The following is a 19,989-nucleotide window of genomic DNA, read 5'->3' as shown; positions in this document are numbered from 1 at the left end:
CAAGAAAGCACAACAGCGCCTATACTTCCTCAGGAAACGAAGGAAATTCGGCATGTCCACATTAACCCTTACCAACTTTTACAGATGCACTATAGAAAGCATCCTATCGGGCTGAATCACAGCCTGGTATGGCAACTGCTCGGCCCAGGACCGCAAGGAACTTCAGAGAGTCGTGAATACCGCCCAGTCCATCACACGAACCTGCCTCCCATCCATGGACTCCATTTACACCTCCCGCTGCCGGGGGAAAGCGGGCAGCATAATCAAAGATCCCTCCCACCCGGCTTACTCACTTTTCTAACTTCTTCCATCGGGCAGGAGATACAGAAGTCTGAGAACACGCACGAACATACTCAAAAACAGCTTCTTCCCCACTGTCACCAGATTCCTAAATGACGCTCTTATTGACTGACCTCATTAACACTACACCCTGTATGCTTCAACCGATGCCAATGCTTAGGTAGTTACATTGTATATCTTGTGTTGTCCTATTATGTATTCTCATGTATTTTCTTGAATTTTGTTTAATTCCCTTTTCTTCCCATGTACTGAATGATCTGTTGAGCTGCTTGCAGAAGAATACTTTCACCCTACCTCGATACACGTGACAATAAACAAATCCAATTCAATCCAATCTCCCTTGTTAGCGGCGAGCTACTGAGGCACGGGTCTGGCAAATCGCATGTCGAGACAGCCAGTAATAGCGAGAAGCTTGTGGGGCTCATTTTCGGCTCTAAGTGCTGTTATATACAGGCCATGATCTCACTAATGCGGCCGTCGAGAAACACCTTGCCAATCATGCCCAAAATGACACTTAGAAAGTTTCCCGTTAAATCGCACCCTAAGTTAAGATTAGTTGAGTTCTAAGGAAACTTGAGTTCATATTAGCTGAACAAATAGGTCACGAATTCTAGCAATAAAGCAGCTGTGGTAAACCGTAGAAAAGTAACATTTGTTTAAAGCATGTTCAGTTATTAGTTTGACTAGAAATGAGGGACTCAGTTATGTGGAGACTAGAGAAACTGGGATTTTTCTGCTTAGTACAGAGAAGATTAAGTGGAGATTTAGTCATGGTGTTCAAAATTATGAAGGAATTTGAGAGAGAAAATAAGAAAAAGCCGTTTCCACTGGTGCAAGGGTTAGAAACTAGAGGACATAGATTTAAGACAATTGAGAAATAAACCAAAGGTGAGATTCGGTGGTGGTGGTGGTGGTGGTGGTGGTGGGGGGGGGGGGGGGGGGGGGGGGGGGGGGGGGGGGGGGGGGGGGGGGGGGGGGGGGGGGGGGAACAAAATGCAGGACTATGGTAGGGAAGTGAGACTAACTGGATAGTTCTTACAAAACTCAACACAGGTGTAATGGGCTGAATGGCTTCCTTCTGTGCTGTATATTCTGTGCTCTGTTATTAGGTCCTGATATTTTGAACTTTTGAGACCTTTCTAGAATACTCTTTGGCATCCCTGCTGGAACCCTAGTGATACTGATGTAGTTTAATATTGAACAACAGCTCCTTAAAATAATGAGATGAATATAAATGTCTGACACTTAATAACTTTTTGGTTTGGTTGCTCATTCAATAAACTGAACAACCAGATTTCTTTGCAACGTATTGGTATTTTTCTCTGTCTTATTCCCAAGGTCTCCGCCATGTCCCTGATGACCAGAAGAGCCACAAAAATCCAAATCTTCGTTCACAGTGCGGAGCTGTCAATTCCCCATCAAAGAGTCACTCAACCAGTCCTACGTCTCCTGTGTCCCCTCCACAGCAGCCGAGGGTGCCTGTGCTGGAGCTGGAAGGAAAGAAGTGGAAAGTGGTAAATATAACAGTTATTGATCTAGTATCTGAGGAATCAGAAACAAATGGCAATATTTAAATTACAGAGGGCGGCATGTGGCGCAGTGGATAGCAATGGGACTGCAGCGCCGAGGACCGGGGTTCGAATCCTGGCCCTGGGTTAATATCCGTGTGGAGTTTGCACATTCTCCCCATGTCTGCGTGGGTTTCACCCCACAACCCAAAGATGTGCAGGTTAGGTGGATTCTGTTTATGGAGGATTCTGTCTCCATATCTGAACTAGAACCTTCCATCTCATGTAGACCTGTGTTCTGGCCCTTGTGGAGTAGTGCTCCCTGTTGGCTCATAGAGGTGGACAAGAAGGACTGATTCATCTGGCGGGGCTGTCTCTGCTGCGGGCTCCCTGCCTTTGAGATGGTCCAATGTTTGCGTACAGTCCATACTCTGGTTTTGACCTTGTAAGAACCTTCTCCACTATGGTCCCTAGTAATCACCGGGCTCCCTCCACAAAATTCCAGACGTACACATGTCTCCTGGCTTGAACCCTCTGTCCTGCTTCCTGTGGTTATGATACCTCTTCTGGCGGTTGTGTTTCTTCTCCACCAAATGTTAAGCTTAGACAGATTGGTATCATCGGCACATCAGTAATTCTGCCAGTGCTACCCCGGTTGTCATATGTGAGTGGTCCGGGACTTGCGTTGGCAGCCATGGTGTGAGTGATCGCACACAGGGCAGCTCCAGCTTGAAAGCGTAAGAAACAACTCCTTTTACCCGAAATCAGGTGCAACTTTGACGCAAAAGTGTAACTGAAGATGGGAGGAGACATTCCCCCTGGGAGTGGTATGTCTGCTGGTTATCAAATCCGGCAGAAGAAGATGAAGGACTTTGCCAAGAAGTTGGAAGGGACCTGTGGCGCAGCAGCCAGTGGAAGTAGCAAAGCCCCAGATGGAACATTGATGGCCTTCATCAAGGAAGAGTTCTGCCAGCAGAGGAAAAAGATGCTGGGGGATCGCTCGAAGGCCATCGAAGGGGCTGTGGCACCCCTGCAGGGATTGACGGAGAGGGTGGGAAAATGTTTGGAGGCACAGGGGTCACAGATTCGAGAGATTGTGAGGGTGATGTCGGACCACAGCGATCGGGTGGTGGCATTGGAGGCAGAGGTGGGGCACTGAGGAGACTTTTGCAAGACGTTGCGAGCAAAGGTGGAGGAGCAGGAAAATATGTTGAGAAGGCAGAATCTGTAGATAGTGGGCCTGCCTGAAGGAGTGGAAGGTGCGAGCGCCACAAGATACGTTTCGAGGATGTAGGCGGGGCTGGTGGCGGAGGAGGTGCTGGACATGGCTCCTGAGGTGGACAGAGCGCACAGGTCTCTGAGGCAGAAGGCTAGAGGAGGGGAGCCACCGCGGGCAGTGCTGGTGAGGCTCCACAAGCTTGTGGAGAAGAAGATTCTGCATGGGCTAGGGAGAACTGCGAATGGGAGGGGAACAAGGTCCGAATATACTAGGATATTGGAGCTGAGCTGGCAAAACATCATGCGGGGTTCAACAGGGCCAAGGTGGCGCTGTGTCGACAGCCGATCAGGTTTGGGGCGCTCTACCCAATAAAACTATGGATGTCCTCCCCCTCTCCCACCCAAACAAAGACTCATCTCGAACCACAGGTCACCTCCCCCAAAGACAAACAAAAGTTTGGGCGGCATGGTAGCACAATGGTTAGCTGTTGCTTCACAGTGCCAGGGTCCCAGGTTCAATTCCCGGCTTGGGTCACTATCTGTGCGGTGGCTGCACGTTCTCCCCGTGTCTGCGTGGGTTTCCTTCGGGTGCTCCAGTTTCCACCCACAAGTCCCGAAAGACGTGCTGTTAGGTAATTTGGACACTCTGAATTCTCCCTCTGTGTACCCGAACAGGCGCCGGAATGTGGCGACTAGGGGATTTTCACAGTAACTTCATTGTCACGGGGGTTGGCAATTTTGATGTGTAAGAAAACGGGGTTTGTGAGTACGAAGGAAGTGAGGGTCCCGGGTGGGAGATATCTGATGGTGAGTGGGGTCTTAGAAGAGACGCTGGTGGTATTGGTCATTGTGTCTGCACCGAATTGGAATGACGTCGGTTTGATTGATTGATTTGATTTATTGTCACAGTGGGCTAAACAGCTGGCTTGTAAAGCAGAACAAGGTCAGCAGCGTGGGTTCAATTCCCGTACCAGCTTCCCCGAACAGTCACCGGAATGCGGCGACTAGAGGCTTTTCACAGTAACTTCATTTGAAGTCTACTTGTGACAATAAGCAACTTTCATTTAATTTAATTTCATTTCATTCACATGTACAGAAGTACAGTGAAAAGTATTTTTCTGTGGCCAAGGGAACATACACAGTATGTACATAGTAGAAAAAAAAGAATAATCGACAGAGTACATTGACAAATGGTACATCAACAAACAGTGATTGGTTACAGTGCAGAACAAGGGGCCAAACAAAGCAAATACATGAGCAGGAGCAACATATGGCGTCATGAATAGTGTTCTTACAGGGAACAGATCAGTCCGTCTTGAGGGGGCTGCTGACAGCCACACACCAATTGATTATGGGAGGAGATTTTAATTGTGTCCTAGAGCCAAGGGTATATAGGTCGAGCCCCAGGTCAATGGGTAGAATACGAATGGCAAATGTGCTGGGCGGGTTTATGGAAAAGATGGGCCTGGTGGACCCATGGCGCTTCAAGAACCCAGGGGGAAGGGAGTATTCCTTTTTCTCACAAGTGTATAGGGTGTATTTAAGAATCAACTTTTTTGTGGTTAGCCGGGAGGTTTTGGTTGAGGTGGCGGGGCAGAATATGCAAGGATAGTGATCTCGGACCTTGGCTGGAGATATGGCTTAGATCGGGACGGGAGCGGAGGCCAGGGTGGAGGCTCGAATCGGGGTTATTGGCGGACAGAGGGTTTTGTGACAAAATGCTGTGATTAAAGATCACGTAGAATTGAACCAAAACGGGGAGGTGTCGCCGTCCACATTTTGGAAAGCGATAAAAGCGGTGGACGGAGGGGAAATTATTTAGTTCAAAGCACATTGGGATAGGGAAAGGAGGGAGGAATATGAACGGCTAATGAATGAGATAGTGGAGGTAGATAGATAGTACTCGAGGAGGGATAAATTACAAGACAATTTGATAGGTTGATGACGAGGGGGCCATAGGACATCTGCATTGGGCAAGGGGGATGCAGTACGAATATGGGGAGAAGTCGAGCCGAATGTTAGCGCATCAGCTACGGAGGCAGGCTGTGTCCAGAGAAATATTGAAGATACGGGCAGGGGCAAGGGATGTGGTGTCGAAGCCGGGGAAGATGAACGAGGTGTTTAGGGATTACTATAAGGAGCTGTACAGGGCAGACTGGGGGGGGTGGTGAAGAGGGGGACAGGGACAATTCTTAGACAAACTGGAGTTTCCACATTTGGAGGAAGTGAAGAGACAGGCGCTAGAGGATCCCTTGGGGCTGAGCGAGGTATTGGATAGTATAAGGGGTATGAAGTCGGGGAATTCTATAAGGGGTTTTGACGGACCTGGCACCATATCTCTTTGGGGACTTTAATGAGGTATTGGAGAAGGGTGAGATGCCGGAGACGATGACACATGCAACGATCACATTAATACCAAAAAAGGGGAAGGACCCATTGGAATGTGGGTTGTATAGGCCCATATCGCTGTTAAATACAGACGTGAAAGTGCTCGCTAAGTTGGTGGCGGGAAGAATGGAAGGTTGTGTCCCGGGTGTGGTTGCGGAGGACCAAACTGGCTTTGTAAAGGGCAGGCAGCTTTCTAGTAATATAAGGCTATAATATAGCCTAGTAATATAAGTTAAACGTAATCCTGACCCCGCCAAGAGCCCATGTGCCGGAGGTAGTGGTGTCTATGGATGCGGAGAAGGCATTTGACCTGGTGGAATGGCAACACCTGTTGAGGTCCTGGGAAGGTTCGGGTTTGGACCAAAGTTTGTGGTATGCATGCGCCTGTTATATGTGGCACCCATGGCGAGTGTGCGGACCAATCACATGAGTTCACGGAACTTTGAACTGCACAGGGGAACAAAGCGGGAGTGCCCGCTGTCACCGTTGCTGTTTACGCCGGCTATAGAGCCTCTGGCAATGGCTCTTAGGGGGTCGACAGAATGGCGAGGGATTATGAGGAGATGAAGGGAGCATCGGGTATCGCTATACGTGGACAACCTACCATTATATGTTTCGGGCCTGCTGGAGAACATGGAAAGGATCACGGACCTGTTGGGAAAGTTTGGGGCGTTCTCGGGATATAAGTTGAATGTAGGGAAAAGCGAGTGTCCCCTGTGAACGAGTTGGGTCGGTGTGCCAATCTAGGGGTGATGCCATTTAAGGCAACCAGAGACTGGTTTAGATACCTGAGTATTCAGGTAGAGAGGGAATGGGCGATACTACACAAATAGAATTGAACAAAACTGGTGGAGGAGGTTAGGGAGGATCTGAAGAGGTGGGACACGCTGCACTTGACTTTGGCAGGGAGGGTCCAAGTGGTGAAGATGAACATTCTGCCGAGGTTCCTGTTCATATTCCAGACCCTCTCGATCTTTGTACCGAAGGCCTTCTTTAAAAAACTGGATATGATTATTTCAGATTTTGTATGGGCAAGGAAGGTGCCAAGGGTTACAGAGGCAGAAGGGAGGGTTGGTTTTGCCGAACCTGCTACGTTATTACTAGGCGGCGAACGTGAAGAAGGTGAATTGGCGGTGGGAAGGAGAAGGGGTAGAATGGGTTAGGATGGAAGAAGCTTCAGGACTATGGTGACAGTGGCATTGCCAATGGCGCCGAAACACTCAGAGAGTCCTGTAGTGCAGTCCACAGTGAAGGTCTGGAACCAGCTGAGGAGGCACTTTAGGATAGAGGGGATGTCGGTGTTTACGCCATTGTGCGAAAACCACGATTTTGAGCCCGGGTTTTGGGGGGGGGGGGGGGGGGGGGGCACGTATAGGAAATGGAGAGAAGTGGGGCTGGTTAAGGTGAGGGATTTGTACCTGGAAGAAGGGTTTGCCAGTATAGAGGAACTGAAGGAGAGGGTAGAGCTACTGAGAGGAAGTGAGTTTAAGTACGTGTAGAAGGTTTGAAAAGAGTTCCCCAGGTTGCCGAGGTACACCCTGTTGGAGCGACTGCTGTTTCCAGATGTGACGGGGAGGATAGAATTGGAGACATATACTGGTGGAATGGAGAGCAGGGAGGTGAGCAGGTGGAGATTAAGTAGAAGTGGGAAGGGGAGCTGGGAGGGGAGATAAACTGGGGAATATGGACTGAGACACTACAAAGGGTGAATGCGACCTCCTTGTGCGCAAGGATGAGCCTGATACAGTTCAAGGTGGTACATAGGGTACACAAGATGGAGTGGGTTCTTCCAGGGAATGACAGTCAAGTGTGAGAAGTGTGGGCGAGGACCAGCGAATAATGTTCATGTTTTCTGGGGCTGGGAAAAGTTGGGGAGATTTTGGGCGGGAGTGTTGCGGGGCTCACAAGGATAGGTGGGGTGGAGGTTGAGCTGGACCCATTGGTGCCGATATTTGGAATATCGGGGAAGCCGGAGCTGATGGAGGGGAGGAGGTTTGATGTTGTGGCCTTCGCCCCTCTGATTGCCCGGCAAAGAATTCTGCTGCAGTGGCGGTCAGCAACGCCATCGGGGGTGGCGGCTTGGCTGAGGGACTTATTTAACTTTCTTCGGTTAGAAAAGATTAAGTACAAATTAAGGAAAATGTTGAAAATTAAGAGAATAAAAGATTCTTTTAAAAGTACGAATTAAGAGGTTCGGTGGAGGGCTTTGAGGCAAGGTGGGGGATGTTCGTGGCCATGTTTGAGGAGTTGTTCGTCGCGGGAGGATGAGAGGGGAATGGAGGAGGGGGGTGAAAAAGGGGGAAATTTGTACAAACTACAGTTTGTGTTGGGGAGTTATTTCCTGAATTGTTTTTTTTAAAATAATTTTTATTGAAAAATTTTGTATTTATATAACAACAACGAACCGCAATAAAATACCAACAATAACAATAATGATAATAGTCATAAACATTCGCCCATCCTCAATGAACAGCAAAACATATTAACAACAACTTAAATTAACACAATATTAAGTTAAATAACCACAGAAAAAATGGAAACAATAAGAAAGAACACCCTCCTTATAAATGTCAGACACCTTCCCCTCTCCGACCCACACCCCCGAAAGCACTCTGTCCATCGCCCCCCGCGAGGGCAGCAAAGGAAATTCCTCCACCTGTCGCCTAGTAAACGCCTTTACCTGTACCTGCAAGTATCTGAACATGTTCCCTTGTGGTAGCCCACATGTTCCCTTGTGGTAGCCCAAATTTATCTTCCAATTCCCCCAGGCCCGCAAACCTCCCACCAATAAACAGGTCCCTCAATTTACTGATGCCCACCCTATGCCACCCCCTAAATCCCCCATCAGTGTTCCCCGGGAAGAACCGATGATTTCCACCTAATGGAGCCTCCATAGAGCCCCCTGTTTCCCCCCTATGCCGTCTCCACTGTCCCCAGATTCTCAGGGTCGCCGCCACCACCGGGCTTGTGGTATACCTCTTAGGAGAGAGCGGCAACGACGCCGTTACCAGTGCACCCAGGCTCGTACCTCTACAAAACGCCATCTCCATTCTTTTCCACGCCCCCCCCCCCCCCCCCCCCTCTCCTCCATCACCCATTTACGCACCATTGACACATTGGCCGCCCAATAGTACCCCAAAAGGTTGGGCAGTGCCAGCCCGCCTCTATCCCTCCCTCGCTCCAGGAAAACCCTCTTTACTCTCGGAGTCTCATGTGCTCACACAAAGCTCAAAATACTGCTAGTCACCCTCCTAAAGAAGGCCCTGGGGATGAAGATGGGCAGGCACTGAAAGAGGAACAAGAACCTCGGAAGCACCGTCATTTTGACGGACTGCACCCTCCCCGCCAACGACAATGGCAGCATGTCCCACCTCTTGAACTCCTCCTCCATCTGATCCACAATCCTGGTGAAATTATGCTTGTGAAGAGTCCCCCAGTCCCTGGCCACTTGCACCCCCAGGTACCTAAAACTCTCCCCTGCCCTCCTAAGTGGAGCCTACCAATTCCCTCCTCCTGGTCCCCAGGGTGCACCACAAACACGTCACTCTTGCCTTGATTTAGTTTATAGCCTGAAAAGGTCCCAAACTCAGCTAGCAGTTCCATCACCCCCGTCATCCCTCCCACCGGGTCCGCCACATACAGTAGCAGGTCATCGGCATACAACGACACCCTATGTTCCTCCCCACCCCGCACCAAGCCCCTCCACCTCCCTGAATCCCTCAACGCCATCGCCAACGGTTCGATTGCCAATGCAAACAAGGGGGACAGGGGGCAACCCTGCCTGGTCCCTCGGTAAAGCTGGAAGTACTCTAACCTCCTCCCATTCGTGGCCACACACGCCATCGGGGCCTCATATAGCAGCCTCACCCATCTAATAAACCCTTCACCAAATCCAAACCTCCCCAACACCTCCCATAGGTACCCCCACTCCACTCTATCGAAGGCCTTCTCCGCATCCAGCGCCACCACTATGTCTGCCTTCCCCTCAATCGCCGGCATCATGATGACATTCAACAACCTCCGCACATTCGTGTTCAGCTGCCTTCCCTTAACAAAACCTGTCTGGTCCTCGTGTACAACCCCTGGCACACAGTCCTCTATCCTGGTGGCCAGGATCTTTGCCAGTACCTTGGCATCCACATTAAGGAGAGATATGGGCCTGTATGAACCACACTGCTGGGGGTCCTTGTCCCTCTTTAAGATTAACGAGATCAGCGCCCGTGACATCGTCGGGGGCAAAGTCCCCCCTTCCCACGCCTCATTAAGTGTCCGCACCAGCAGGGGGCCCACTAGGTCCACAAACTTTTTATAAAACTCCACCGGGAACCCATCCGGCTCCGGCGCCTTCCCTGACTGCATCTGCCCGATCCCCTCCACCTGCTCCTCCTGCACATTCGGGAAAGATAGCCCGTCGAGAAAACTCTCCATTCCCCTCCTCTCCACCGTTGGCTCCGACCGGTACAGTTCCCCGTAAAAGTCCTTGAAGACCTCATTCACCTCTACCCGCTTCCGCACCACATTCCCACTCTTATCTCTCACTCCAGCAATTTCCCTAGCCGCATCCTGCTTGCGGAGCTGATGAGCCAGCATCCTACTCGCTTTTTCACCATGTTTATACACTGCCCCTTGTGCCTTCCTCCACTGTGCCTCCGCCTTTCTAGTGGTCAACAGATCAAATTTAGCCTGTAGGCTGCGCCTCTCCCCCAACAATCCCTCCTCTGGTGCCTCCGCGTACCTCCTATCTACCTCCAGGATCGTCCCGCCAGTCTATCCCTCTCACTCCTCTCCCTGTGTGCCCGGATGGATAGCAGCTCCCCACGAATCACTGCCTTCAGGGCTTCCCAGACCATCCCCACCCGGACCTCCCCCGTATCATTCACCTCGAGGTACCCCTCAATATTTGCCCGGACCCTCCTGCACACCTCCTCCTCCGCCAACAACCCCACATCCAACCGCCACAACGGGCGCTGGTCCCGCACCTCCCCCATCTCCAACTCCATCCAATGCGGAGCGTGGTCGGAGATTGCAATGGCCGAATATTCGGCCTCCTCCACTCTCGGAATCAGTCCCCTACTCACCACGAAGAAGTCTATCCGAGAAACCCTATGTACGTGGGAGAAGAAAGAGTACTCCCGTGCCCTCGGCCTCACAAGCCTCCATGGGTCCACCCCTCCCATCTGGTCCATAAACCCCCTCAGCACCTTGGCCGCCGCCGGCCTCCTACCCGTCCTTGAACTGGACCGATCCAGTGAAGGATCCAACACCGTATTGAAGTCCCCCCCCCTATAATCAGACCTCCCGCCTCTAGATCCGGGACCCGTCCCAGCATACGCCTCATAAAGCCCGCATCATCCCAATTTGGGGCATACACACTAACAAGTACCACCTTCTCTCCCTGTAGCCTGCCCCGTACCATAACAAACCTACCCCACTTATCCGCCTCCACCTCCGATGCCTCAAACGACACATTTTCCCCACCAGAATCGCCACTCCCCGGTTCTTCACATCCAACCCGGAGTGGAAAACCTGCCCCACCCACCCCTTCCTCAGACGGACCTGGTCCGCCACCTTCAGGTGGGTCTCCTGAAGCATTGCCACATCTGCCTTTAGCCCCCTCAGATGAGCAAGTACCCTAGACCGCTTCACCGGCCCATTCAGTCCTCTCGCATTCCAGGTGACCAACCGGATCAGAGGGCGTCTCGCCCCCCTCCCCCGTCGACTAGCCATAGCCCATCGACTGCCCGCCCCAGGCCAGCACCCACCACCCGTCCCAGTCCCCACGGCGACAACACCTCACCTCTGTCCCCCCGGCCCACACCAGCTCCTTCCTGACCCTGCCAGCAGCAACTCGGTATTCCCCACCCCAGGCTAGGAACCCTCCTAACCGCGAACCATCCTCCATTGTACTTCCGTGGGTCAGCTAACTTCTGCTGACCCCGGAAACTCCCACCAAAAACCCCGACCCCTCCCAGAGTGGGATCATCCCCCATCCTATCACTCCTCAAGGCACCGCTCCAGCGCGGGGAGGAACCAGTTAAGGCCCCGCCCCCATCATCATCTCCACCCCCCAGCCCCGCAACGCGGGAAACCAGAGGAAAGCCCGCGCTTTCGCACTGCCCCGCCACACCCTTCTGACGCAGCTCCCAAATACCAGCCCCACTCCATACCCCCAACCCTATACAGAATACAACAAACCCCGCAACCCCCCCCCCGCCGCCCACCCGCAAAATACAAAACTCAAACAATGCCCCCCAACAAAAAACAGAACAACACCCCAATAAATAAACCCCAGGGGCTGGTTTAGCTCACAGGGGCTGGTTTAGCTCATTCAGCTAAATCGCTGGCTTTTAAAGCAGGCCAGCAGCACGGTTTGATTCCCGTACCAGCCTCCCCGGACAGGCGCCGGAATGTGGCGACTAGGGGCTTTTCACAATAACTTCATTGAAGCCTACTCGTGACAATAAGCGATTTTCATTTCATTTCATTTCAAATAACCATATCAAAATTACAAAAGTACTGAAAAAACACAGCAACAGCAGAAACCAGCAATAAAGCATTACAACCGACCCCGCAACCCCCAACCCCTAGTTCGAGTCCAGCTTCTCTGTCCGCACGAAGGCCCACGCCTCCTCCGGGGAATCAAAATAATGATGCCGCTCCAAATAAGTTACCCACAAACACACAGGCTGCAACATTCCAAACTTTATTTTCTTCTTATAGAGCACCTCCTTCGTCCGATTGAACCCGGACCGCCGCTTAGCCACCTCCGCACTCCAATCCTGGTAGATCCGTACTACCCCATTCTCCCAATTGCTGCTCTTCGCCCTCTTGGCCCAGTGCAGCACACACTCCCGATCACTGAACCGGTGAAACCTCACCAGCACCGCACGCGGGGGTTCATTCTCCTTAGGCCTCCTGGCCAGTACTCTGTGGGCTCCCTCCAGCTCCAGGGGCAGATGGAAAGATCCTGCCCCCACTAATGAGTTCAGCATCATGGCCACGTAGGTTGTCAGACCCGACCCCTCCAGCCCCTCCGCAAGGCCCAAGATCCTCAGATTCTTCCGCCTCGTGCGGAGATCAAGCTCCTCAAAGCGGTCTTGCCACTTCTTATGGAGTGCCTCGTGCCCCTCCGCCTTACTCACGAGGACCACGGCCTCCTCCTCTCGTTCAGCGGCCTGCGCCTGCAACGCCTGGGTGGCAGCACCCTGGGTCGTCTGAATCTCTGAAAGCTTTTTATTCATTTCCTGCAGAGAGCTCAGCACCTCAGCCTTAAAATCTGCAAAACAGCGCAGGAGAGCTTGCTGCTCTCCTGCGCCCACAGCCTCCACTCCTCTGGTGCTCCGCCGGCCGCCATCTTGGAATCCTTCGCCCATTTTTTCCGGGGAGCTGCTGCCGTTTTTTCCCCTTTCCACTCCGAGTTCGAGTCATGAAATGTGAAGAAAGTTGATCACCACACCTTCTCCCACCGGGAGACGTCGAAAAAATTCCGTTTCGGGCTCTAAAAAGAGCCAAAAAGTCTGTTTGAATCGGGAGCTCTCAAATGTGCGGCTTCCTACGTCATCGCTGCCACCGGAAGTCATTTCCTGAATTGTTTATGTTTTGTAACCTTTTATATACATTGGGAATAAAATACTTTTCTTTTTTAAATGTGGCTTGGTCCAATAGTTGAACAAAAAAGCGCCAGTTTTGTTTCAACTGACCCTGGCATGTTTCTTCATGCCCCTCTTGAAAATTTGTACTGCCCACTTAACCAAACCGTTTGAAGAGAGGTGATATGGGGCGGTCTTAATGTGTTTAACTCCATTCAGCTGCATGAACCTCAAGAATTTCCCGCTAGTGAATAGGCTGCTCTTATCGGTGACGAGCACTTCCAGGATGCCATGGGCACTGAACAATTGACGTAGCTTCTCTGTCGTGATCCGCAAAGCGGTGGATGACATTCGGTAGATGTCCATCTATTTCGAGTGGCCGTCAATGAGTAGGAGGAACATTGACCCTAAGAAGGGCCTGGCGAAATTTGCGTGTAACCGCACCTAAGGCCGCCTGGCCATTGTCAGAGGTTGAATGAGGCTGATGGTGGGAGCTTTTGATGCTTTTGGCATGCCGCACACTGCTGCACCAAACTCTCAATATCACCATTGAGCCCTGGCCATCACACGTAGCTCCTGGCGACCGTCTTCATTTTGGACACACCGAGATGTCCATTGTGTAGATCCTGTAGAATGGCTTTCCTGCCTTGCCTCGGAACTAATACATGGGCTCCCCACAGGAGAATGCCTTCTTCAATACTAAGTTCCTGTTGCTTGGTTGGGAATGCCCACAGTTCTTCAGACAGTTTCCCCTGTAGTCCCCATGTAGGATGATGTGGTGCAACCTTTCCAATATAGGATCCTTTTGCGTCCACACACAAATATTAGAGGCTGTGACAGGCAATGTGTCCACAAAACTTAGCACCAACACGACTTTGTCCGCTACTGGCAGGGACGGGGAGCATATAGACAATCCGCGCACCCAGGCGCTACTCAAAGGTATACTGATATGCTGCCAACAGTAATACCCATCGCTGGATTGACAATATTGGTGGTATCACCTTATCTTCTTTGAAGAGGCCGAGTAAGGGTTTGTGGTCCATGATGATTGCGAAGTGCCGTTCATAGATATACTAATGAAACTTTTTAACTGTAAAGATCCTGGCCAGTCCCACCTTTTCAATCTGAGCATACCTGTGCTCTGCGTCAGCCAAGGTTCTTGAAACAAGGTTAACTGCCTCTCTGTCTCATCATCTCACCAATGGGACAGCACTGCATCAATGCCAATTGGGGAGGCATCCCACATGAGCAGTTTAGAAGGGTCGTAATATGTTAGTAGCTTAGTGGATAACAGTTGCCATTTTACTTTAGCAAATACGTTCTCTTATAGCGCTTTCCATGCCCATTTCTGGTGCTTCTTTAAGAGCGCAAGTAACTGCCAGTCCCAGTGTGGTCGCCAGATTTAGAATGAACTTACATCTTAATTAAGGAACCCTAAGAATGACCGGGCAGAAACCATCCTTGCCAACCTGGTACCCCAGGTATATATGACCTCTCTCGCCTGGAAGTCACACATTCCCCTTTTCAGGTGGACACCTACCTCTGGGAAACGGCAGAGGACATCCTCTAAGTTATCTAGGTGTTCCTTCTCAGTGGCTCCTGTAATCAATAAGCCATCCAGATAGACCGCCACCCTTGGAAGTCCTTGAAAGATGCTCTCCATAACCCGCTGGAAGATTGCACAAGCGGATGATACTCCAAATGGGAGGCTGGTGTATTCAAACAGTCCCCTGTGGTTATTGATGGTCACATATTTCCTGGGCGCTGCATTCAACTCCAACTCCAACTGGAGGTATGAGTAGTTCATGTCCAATTTAGAGGAAGAATGACCCCCAGCCAACTTCACATTGAGGTCCTCCACAAGCGGCATTGGCTACCCGTCCAATGGGAAGCATTTTTCACCGTCATTTTATAATCACCATACAGGCAGACAGTCTTTTATGACTTCAGCACCGGACCACTGGTGCTGGCCATTCCACAAACTGGACTAGGCGAATAATCCCTAAGTTCTCCAGCTGGCTGAGCTCATCTTCCCCCACTTTGGACAGTAGGGCGTATGGAATGGGGTGGGCCCTGAAATACTCTGGGCCTCTGGGTTTGCGTAGATTTTGGCCATGATCTCTTTATCTTCCCTAAACCATCTTGGAAAACGTCAGGGTATTTCCCCAGGACCTTTTCTGCCTATACCCATTCAGAAGATCTTTTACCAGGTTAGGCAGAATCTCGGAAACCAGTGAGTACCTAAAAGACTGGATCCGGGCCCTTACACCACTATCAGTGGCAGGCGAACTGATTATTGCCCATAGGTAACAGGAGTCGTCATTGTCCCAATGATGGTTAATGACTCTCTAATATATTTTGCCAACCATGCCTCAGTGTTCCTTAGGCCCAGGTGCTGGACCCATATAAACTTTCTGGAATGTTTGTTGTCCAATGACCAAGACAGCAGGCCCTGTATCTTTTTCTATCTCTAAAGGGTGGCTGTTTACCTGGATGGTGATCTTGATGAGTGCTACTTTTGGTGCCGTAATGCAATTTAGTTGCATGCAATCATCCTCATTGGGCTGTGCTAAGTGTAAAGCTCTGGCCAGTGGTTGTGTCACCTGACCAGAGCAACCTGCTCACTCTGATTCTGGAATTCCCAGCCTGCATGGTTCTTGTGACCATAAGTGCAGTACCGTTGTGCATCTCCTTCCTGGACCTCTTAAAGATGTCTCGTCAGGCTGCGGTGGTTCTTGGCCAATGGGTCTGACCACGACGTTGCGCGGGTGGCGACTGGGTCCGTTAGGCCCTGCTCGGGGATTGTTACTTGCCATAATGAGGGGCGGCCAATGCTATGTACATCCAAATCCATGGAGCCCTGGAGTTCCTGGACTCCCTTTTCCACGTTTTCATGGAAGATGGATAATTCTATGGCCCTTTTTAAGTCCAAAGAAGGTTCTGCCAACAACTTAAGTTGGGTCATCATGTTATTAATGACACACACTAGGTGGTCTCGCAACATCTCTGGGAGGGATGGCCCATAGTTACAATGCTGGGTCAGCTTGCAGTCATATCCTCCTGTCCCTGACCCTGGATCAAACTCTATCTTAAGGGGTGTGACTGCATTTTGGAACAGAGTCTGCAGGCAGTTTTACTCCTCCCCAATCTATCACAGTGTCTATAAATCGGCCTTTAGCTCAATGACTCTAAGCTGAGGTCCTTGAACCGCAGACATTTATTGCAGATATGTGGATCACAGTGGCGTCCATCGGCTCCCCTATACCGCAACCTGCCCTGAAATCTTTATTGTGTGTTAATCTGTTTTTCTTACCACTTGCCGTTGTAAGATTTAAACTAATACACCTGGATTTCCTTCAAATAGGGCAGTATGGACCAGGCGGAACGGCACCCGGGAGTCTCCTGGGCCATCTGAGGCCCCTGGGTGGTCATGGACAGTGCAGGGTGGCTCCCTGGTCCTCCCCCTGGAACATGGGCACATTGGCACTGCCACCCTGAGACTTTAATATGCAGATTTGCCAAAAAGTGATCCCGCCCACAATACATTGCAAGACTGATATATCTCGGGAGCACGGTCTCCTGGCTTCGATCCGTCAGGCTGCGCCGTGGCTAGCTGCTTTTCAGGCTGAGTGTGGCCATTGGATCGCGCCCATTGTTATTACTACCTCTGTCTCAAAGGCTGTTTACAGATAAATATAATTGAGACACGTGGGCGGGATTCTCCGACCCCCTGCCGGGTCGGAGAATCGCCGGGGGCCGGCATGAATCCCGCCCCTGCGGTCTCCCAAAGTCTCCGGCACCAGAGATTCGGCGGGGGCGGGAATCGCGCTACGCCTGTCGGCGGGCCCTCTCCGGCGATTCTCCGGTCCGCGATGGGCCGAAGACCCGCCGCTGTCATGCCGGTCCCGCCGACGTGAATCAAACCACCTACCTTACCAGCAGGACCAGGCGGGCTCTGGGGTCCTGGGGGGGGGCGGGGGGGGGGGGGGGGGTGCGCGGGTGATCTGGCCCCAGGGGGTGCCTCCACGGTGGCCTGGCCTGCAATCGGGGCCCACCGATCGGCGGGCGGGCCTGTGCCGTGGGGGCACTATTTTCCTTCTGCCTTCACCATAGTCTTCATGATGGCGGAGGCGGAAGTGACCCCTGCACATGCGCAGGGATGACGTCAGCAGCCGCTGACGCTCCGGCGCATGCGCGGACTTCCGCCAGCCGGCCAAATCCCTTCGGCCCTGGCTGGCGTGGCGCCAAAGGCCGTTCCCGCCGGTCGGCGGGGGGCCAACCACTCCGGCACGGGCCTAGCCCCTCAAGGTTAGGGCTTGCCGACCCGACGCCGGAGTGGTTCACGCCACTCCATCCTGCCGGGACCCCCCGCTCCGCAGGGTAGGGGAGAATCCCGCCCCAGGTTTCTATTGGAAATCTCTGTCCTCAAATTTAGACCACACAAATTAATTAAAGGCAGAACTGGGTGACATACCACAAGACTGATCTATTTTAGAAATCTTATTTTGTTTATGTTGACCATTTTAATAAAATAACGACCACAAAAAATTGATTCAATTGTCAAGAGATTTCACTGTCAACTTGGGCATGTTTTCAAGGAAATTCACCTGAAACGATTGTATAATGCATGAGTGAGACCTGGAACGGAAGGATTTTTTTGATTCCTTTAATGTAACATATATCCCCACTCAGCTTGGTGTCAGATTCTCTCTAATACTCAAATCTGTATGTTTCCAGTAATGAAGTGGATAGTATTGTTCATGCTCATAAAATCCAACTAAAGCCTGCACTGCTGTGTCCAAGTCACCACCGCTTGGCATGAAGATATTTAGATAAATTGAGAGTAGAGTTAGTACTTTTCTGTTGCTTTTCAGCTGAGTATTTAGGTTTTGTTTAATGCATGCAGCCTCTGAAGAGACTGTGCACTAGTGAATAATTAATAACATTCCATATTTTATAGAAAAATACAGTCAGTGCCCCTTATTTGTTTCTGTTTATCTGACCATTAGAATTTCTTCCATCGACTATCTGTCAATGAAATAAAATCAGTCATAAGCTCACTTAGGGTCCTGAAAATAATCTGGAAGCAACGTGGTGTAAGGAAGCAATAGGATGATGGATTTATTTACGTATTTAGCACTGAAGTATACATTAGAATATGATTGTGTACTTAAAATGCTTAAGATTTTTCCCTTCTTTCGTAGACTTTACAAATAGAAACCTTGTAAATGAAGTATTTTTTTGAAACATAGAACCCTTTTACTCTAACTTTCTTTGGTCAATTTTAGTGAAATTGATAGAACTTGTTTCCTGATTGTCATTTACTTTATGATCACCGGTGCAGTATGCAGTGCTGTACAAAGCACAATAGTGACATCTAGTGTTAGCGAACCATCTCTATAGTATATTCAATCACATTAAACATTGCTTTGCTGATGCATTTTGGATACAGCTATCTCAAAACAGCTTGTTGCTTCTTTTTGAAAGACATTTTAGGAGTAGTTTGACACTATTTGTTAGACTGTACAGCATTTACTAAATGCCATTGGTGAGTGTGGCTTAAATGAGGATTTTCTTCTAACGTAGCTTTGATTCTATGAGATGTAAAACTCTCCTTGATAAAACAGCACCAAAATATCACTGCCCCACCCTGAAATATGTACCAGGCATACAAATTTGTGAATATTGTTATTTGGCCCCTCTCAAGAGTGACTTGTTGAATGACGAGGTTAGTTGTCATGATGAAAAGGAAGAAGTGCACTAGTTAGACCACACGGAATATAGTGTCCAGTTCTGGTCGCCTCACAATAGGAAGGATGTGGATGCTTTGCAGAGGGTACAGAGGAGATTTACCAGGATTCTGCCTGGAATGGAGGGCATGTCTTATGAAGAAAGGTTGAGGGAGCTAGGGCTTTTCTCACTGCAGCGAAGAAGGCAGAGAGGTGACTTGATAGAGGTGTACAAGGTGATGAGAGGCATGGATCGAGTGGATAGCCAGAGACTTTTCCCCAGGGTGGAAATGGCTGTCATGAGGGGACATAAGTTTAAGGTGATTAGAGGAAGGTATAGGGGAGATGTCAGAGGTAGGTTCTTTACACAGAGAGTGGTGGGTGTGTGGAATGCACTGCCAGCAGAAGTTGTGGAGTCAGAGTGGGACATTCAAGCGACTCTTAGACAGGCACATGGACAGCAGTAAATTGAAGGGGTGAATGTTAGGTTGATCTTAGATTAGGATAAATGGTCGGCACAACATCGTGGGCTGAAGGGCCTGCACTGTGCTGTACTGTTCTATGTTCTATGTACCCGTGTGACAGGTGTTAGGTAACAAATACAATGGACAATCATGTTGAATATAGAAGGACCAGAGGAGAAGTGAAAAAACAAATCAGAAAACCAAAGTGGGAGTATGAAAAGAGACTAGCAGCTAAAACAAAAGGGGAACTTTGCATCTGATTTTACAAAGGAAGAGGATGCTACCCAGGCCAATGTGAGAGAGAAGGTAACTGGTACACTCAATGAATTTACAATTGAGAAGGAGGCGGTGTTAGAAAGGCTATCTTTACTTAAAATGCATATGGCGCCAGAACTGGATGAGATGCATCCAAGAATACTGAAAGAAGAGAGGGTGGATATTTCACAGCCACTGGCGATAATCGTTCAGTTTTCCTTTGACACAGGGTGGTGCCAGAGGACTGGAGAACTGTGAGTGTTACACCCTTGTTCAAAGAGGGGTGCAAGGGTAATGCTGGAAACAACAGACCAGTAATTTGACTTCAGTGGTAGAGAAACTTCTGGAAACTATAGTTCAGGACAAAGTCCATAGTTACTTAAACAGGTGGAGGATAATTAAAGAAAGCCATCATGGATTCATTGGGGAAAATCATGCTTAACTAGCTTGCCGGAGTTTTTTGAGGTGGTAACAGAGAAGATTGATGAGGGCAATGCTATTATTTGTATATGCATTTTTTTTTTAAATAATTTCTATT

The 19,989-nt window shown here is 50.1% G+C and overlaps 1 protein-coding gene across 1 annotated transcript in view; it reads left to right on the top strand.

Moving 5' to 3' along the window:
- The window catches only part of cap2 (cyclase associated actin cytoskeleton regulatory protein 2), a 323,980-nt gene that overhangs the window by 281,379 nt on the left and 22,612 nt on the right, over window positions 1-19,989 (top strand). Inside the window, exon 9 of the mRNA XM_038796992.1 lies at window positions 1,639-1,814. Coding sequence (XP_038652920.1) covers window positions 1,639-1,814 — 176 coding nt within the window. The remainder of the gene's footprint in view (window positions 1-1,638; window positions 1,815-19,989) is intronic.

Source organism: Scyliorhinus canicula, chromosome 5, assembly GCF_902713615.1.
Source record: "Scyliorhinus canicula chromosome 5, sScyCan1.1, whole genome shotgun sequence".
Classification (NCBI taxonomy): Eukaryota; Metazoa; Chordata; class Chondrichthyes; order Carcharhiniformes; family Scyliorhinidae; genus Scyliorhinus; species Scyliorhinus canicula.
This window is presented reverse-complemented; position numbering and strand designations above follow the sequence as displayed.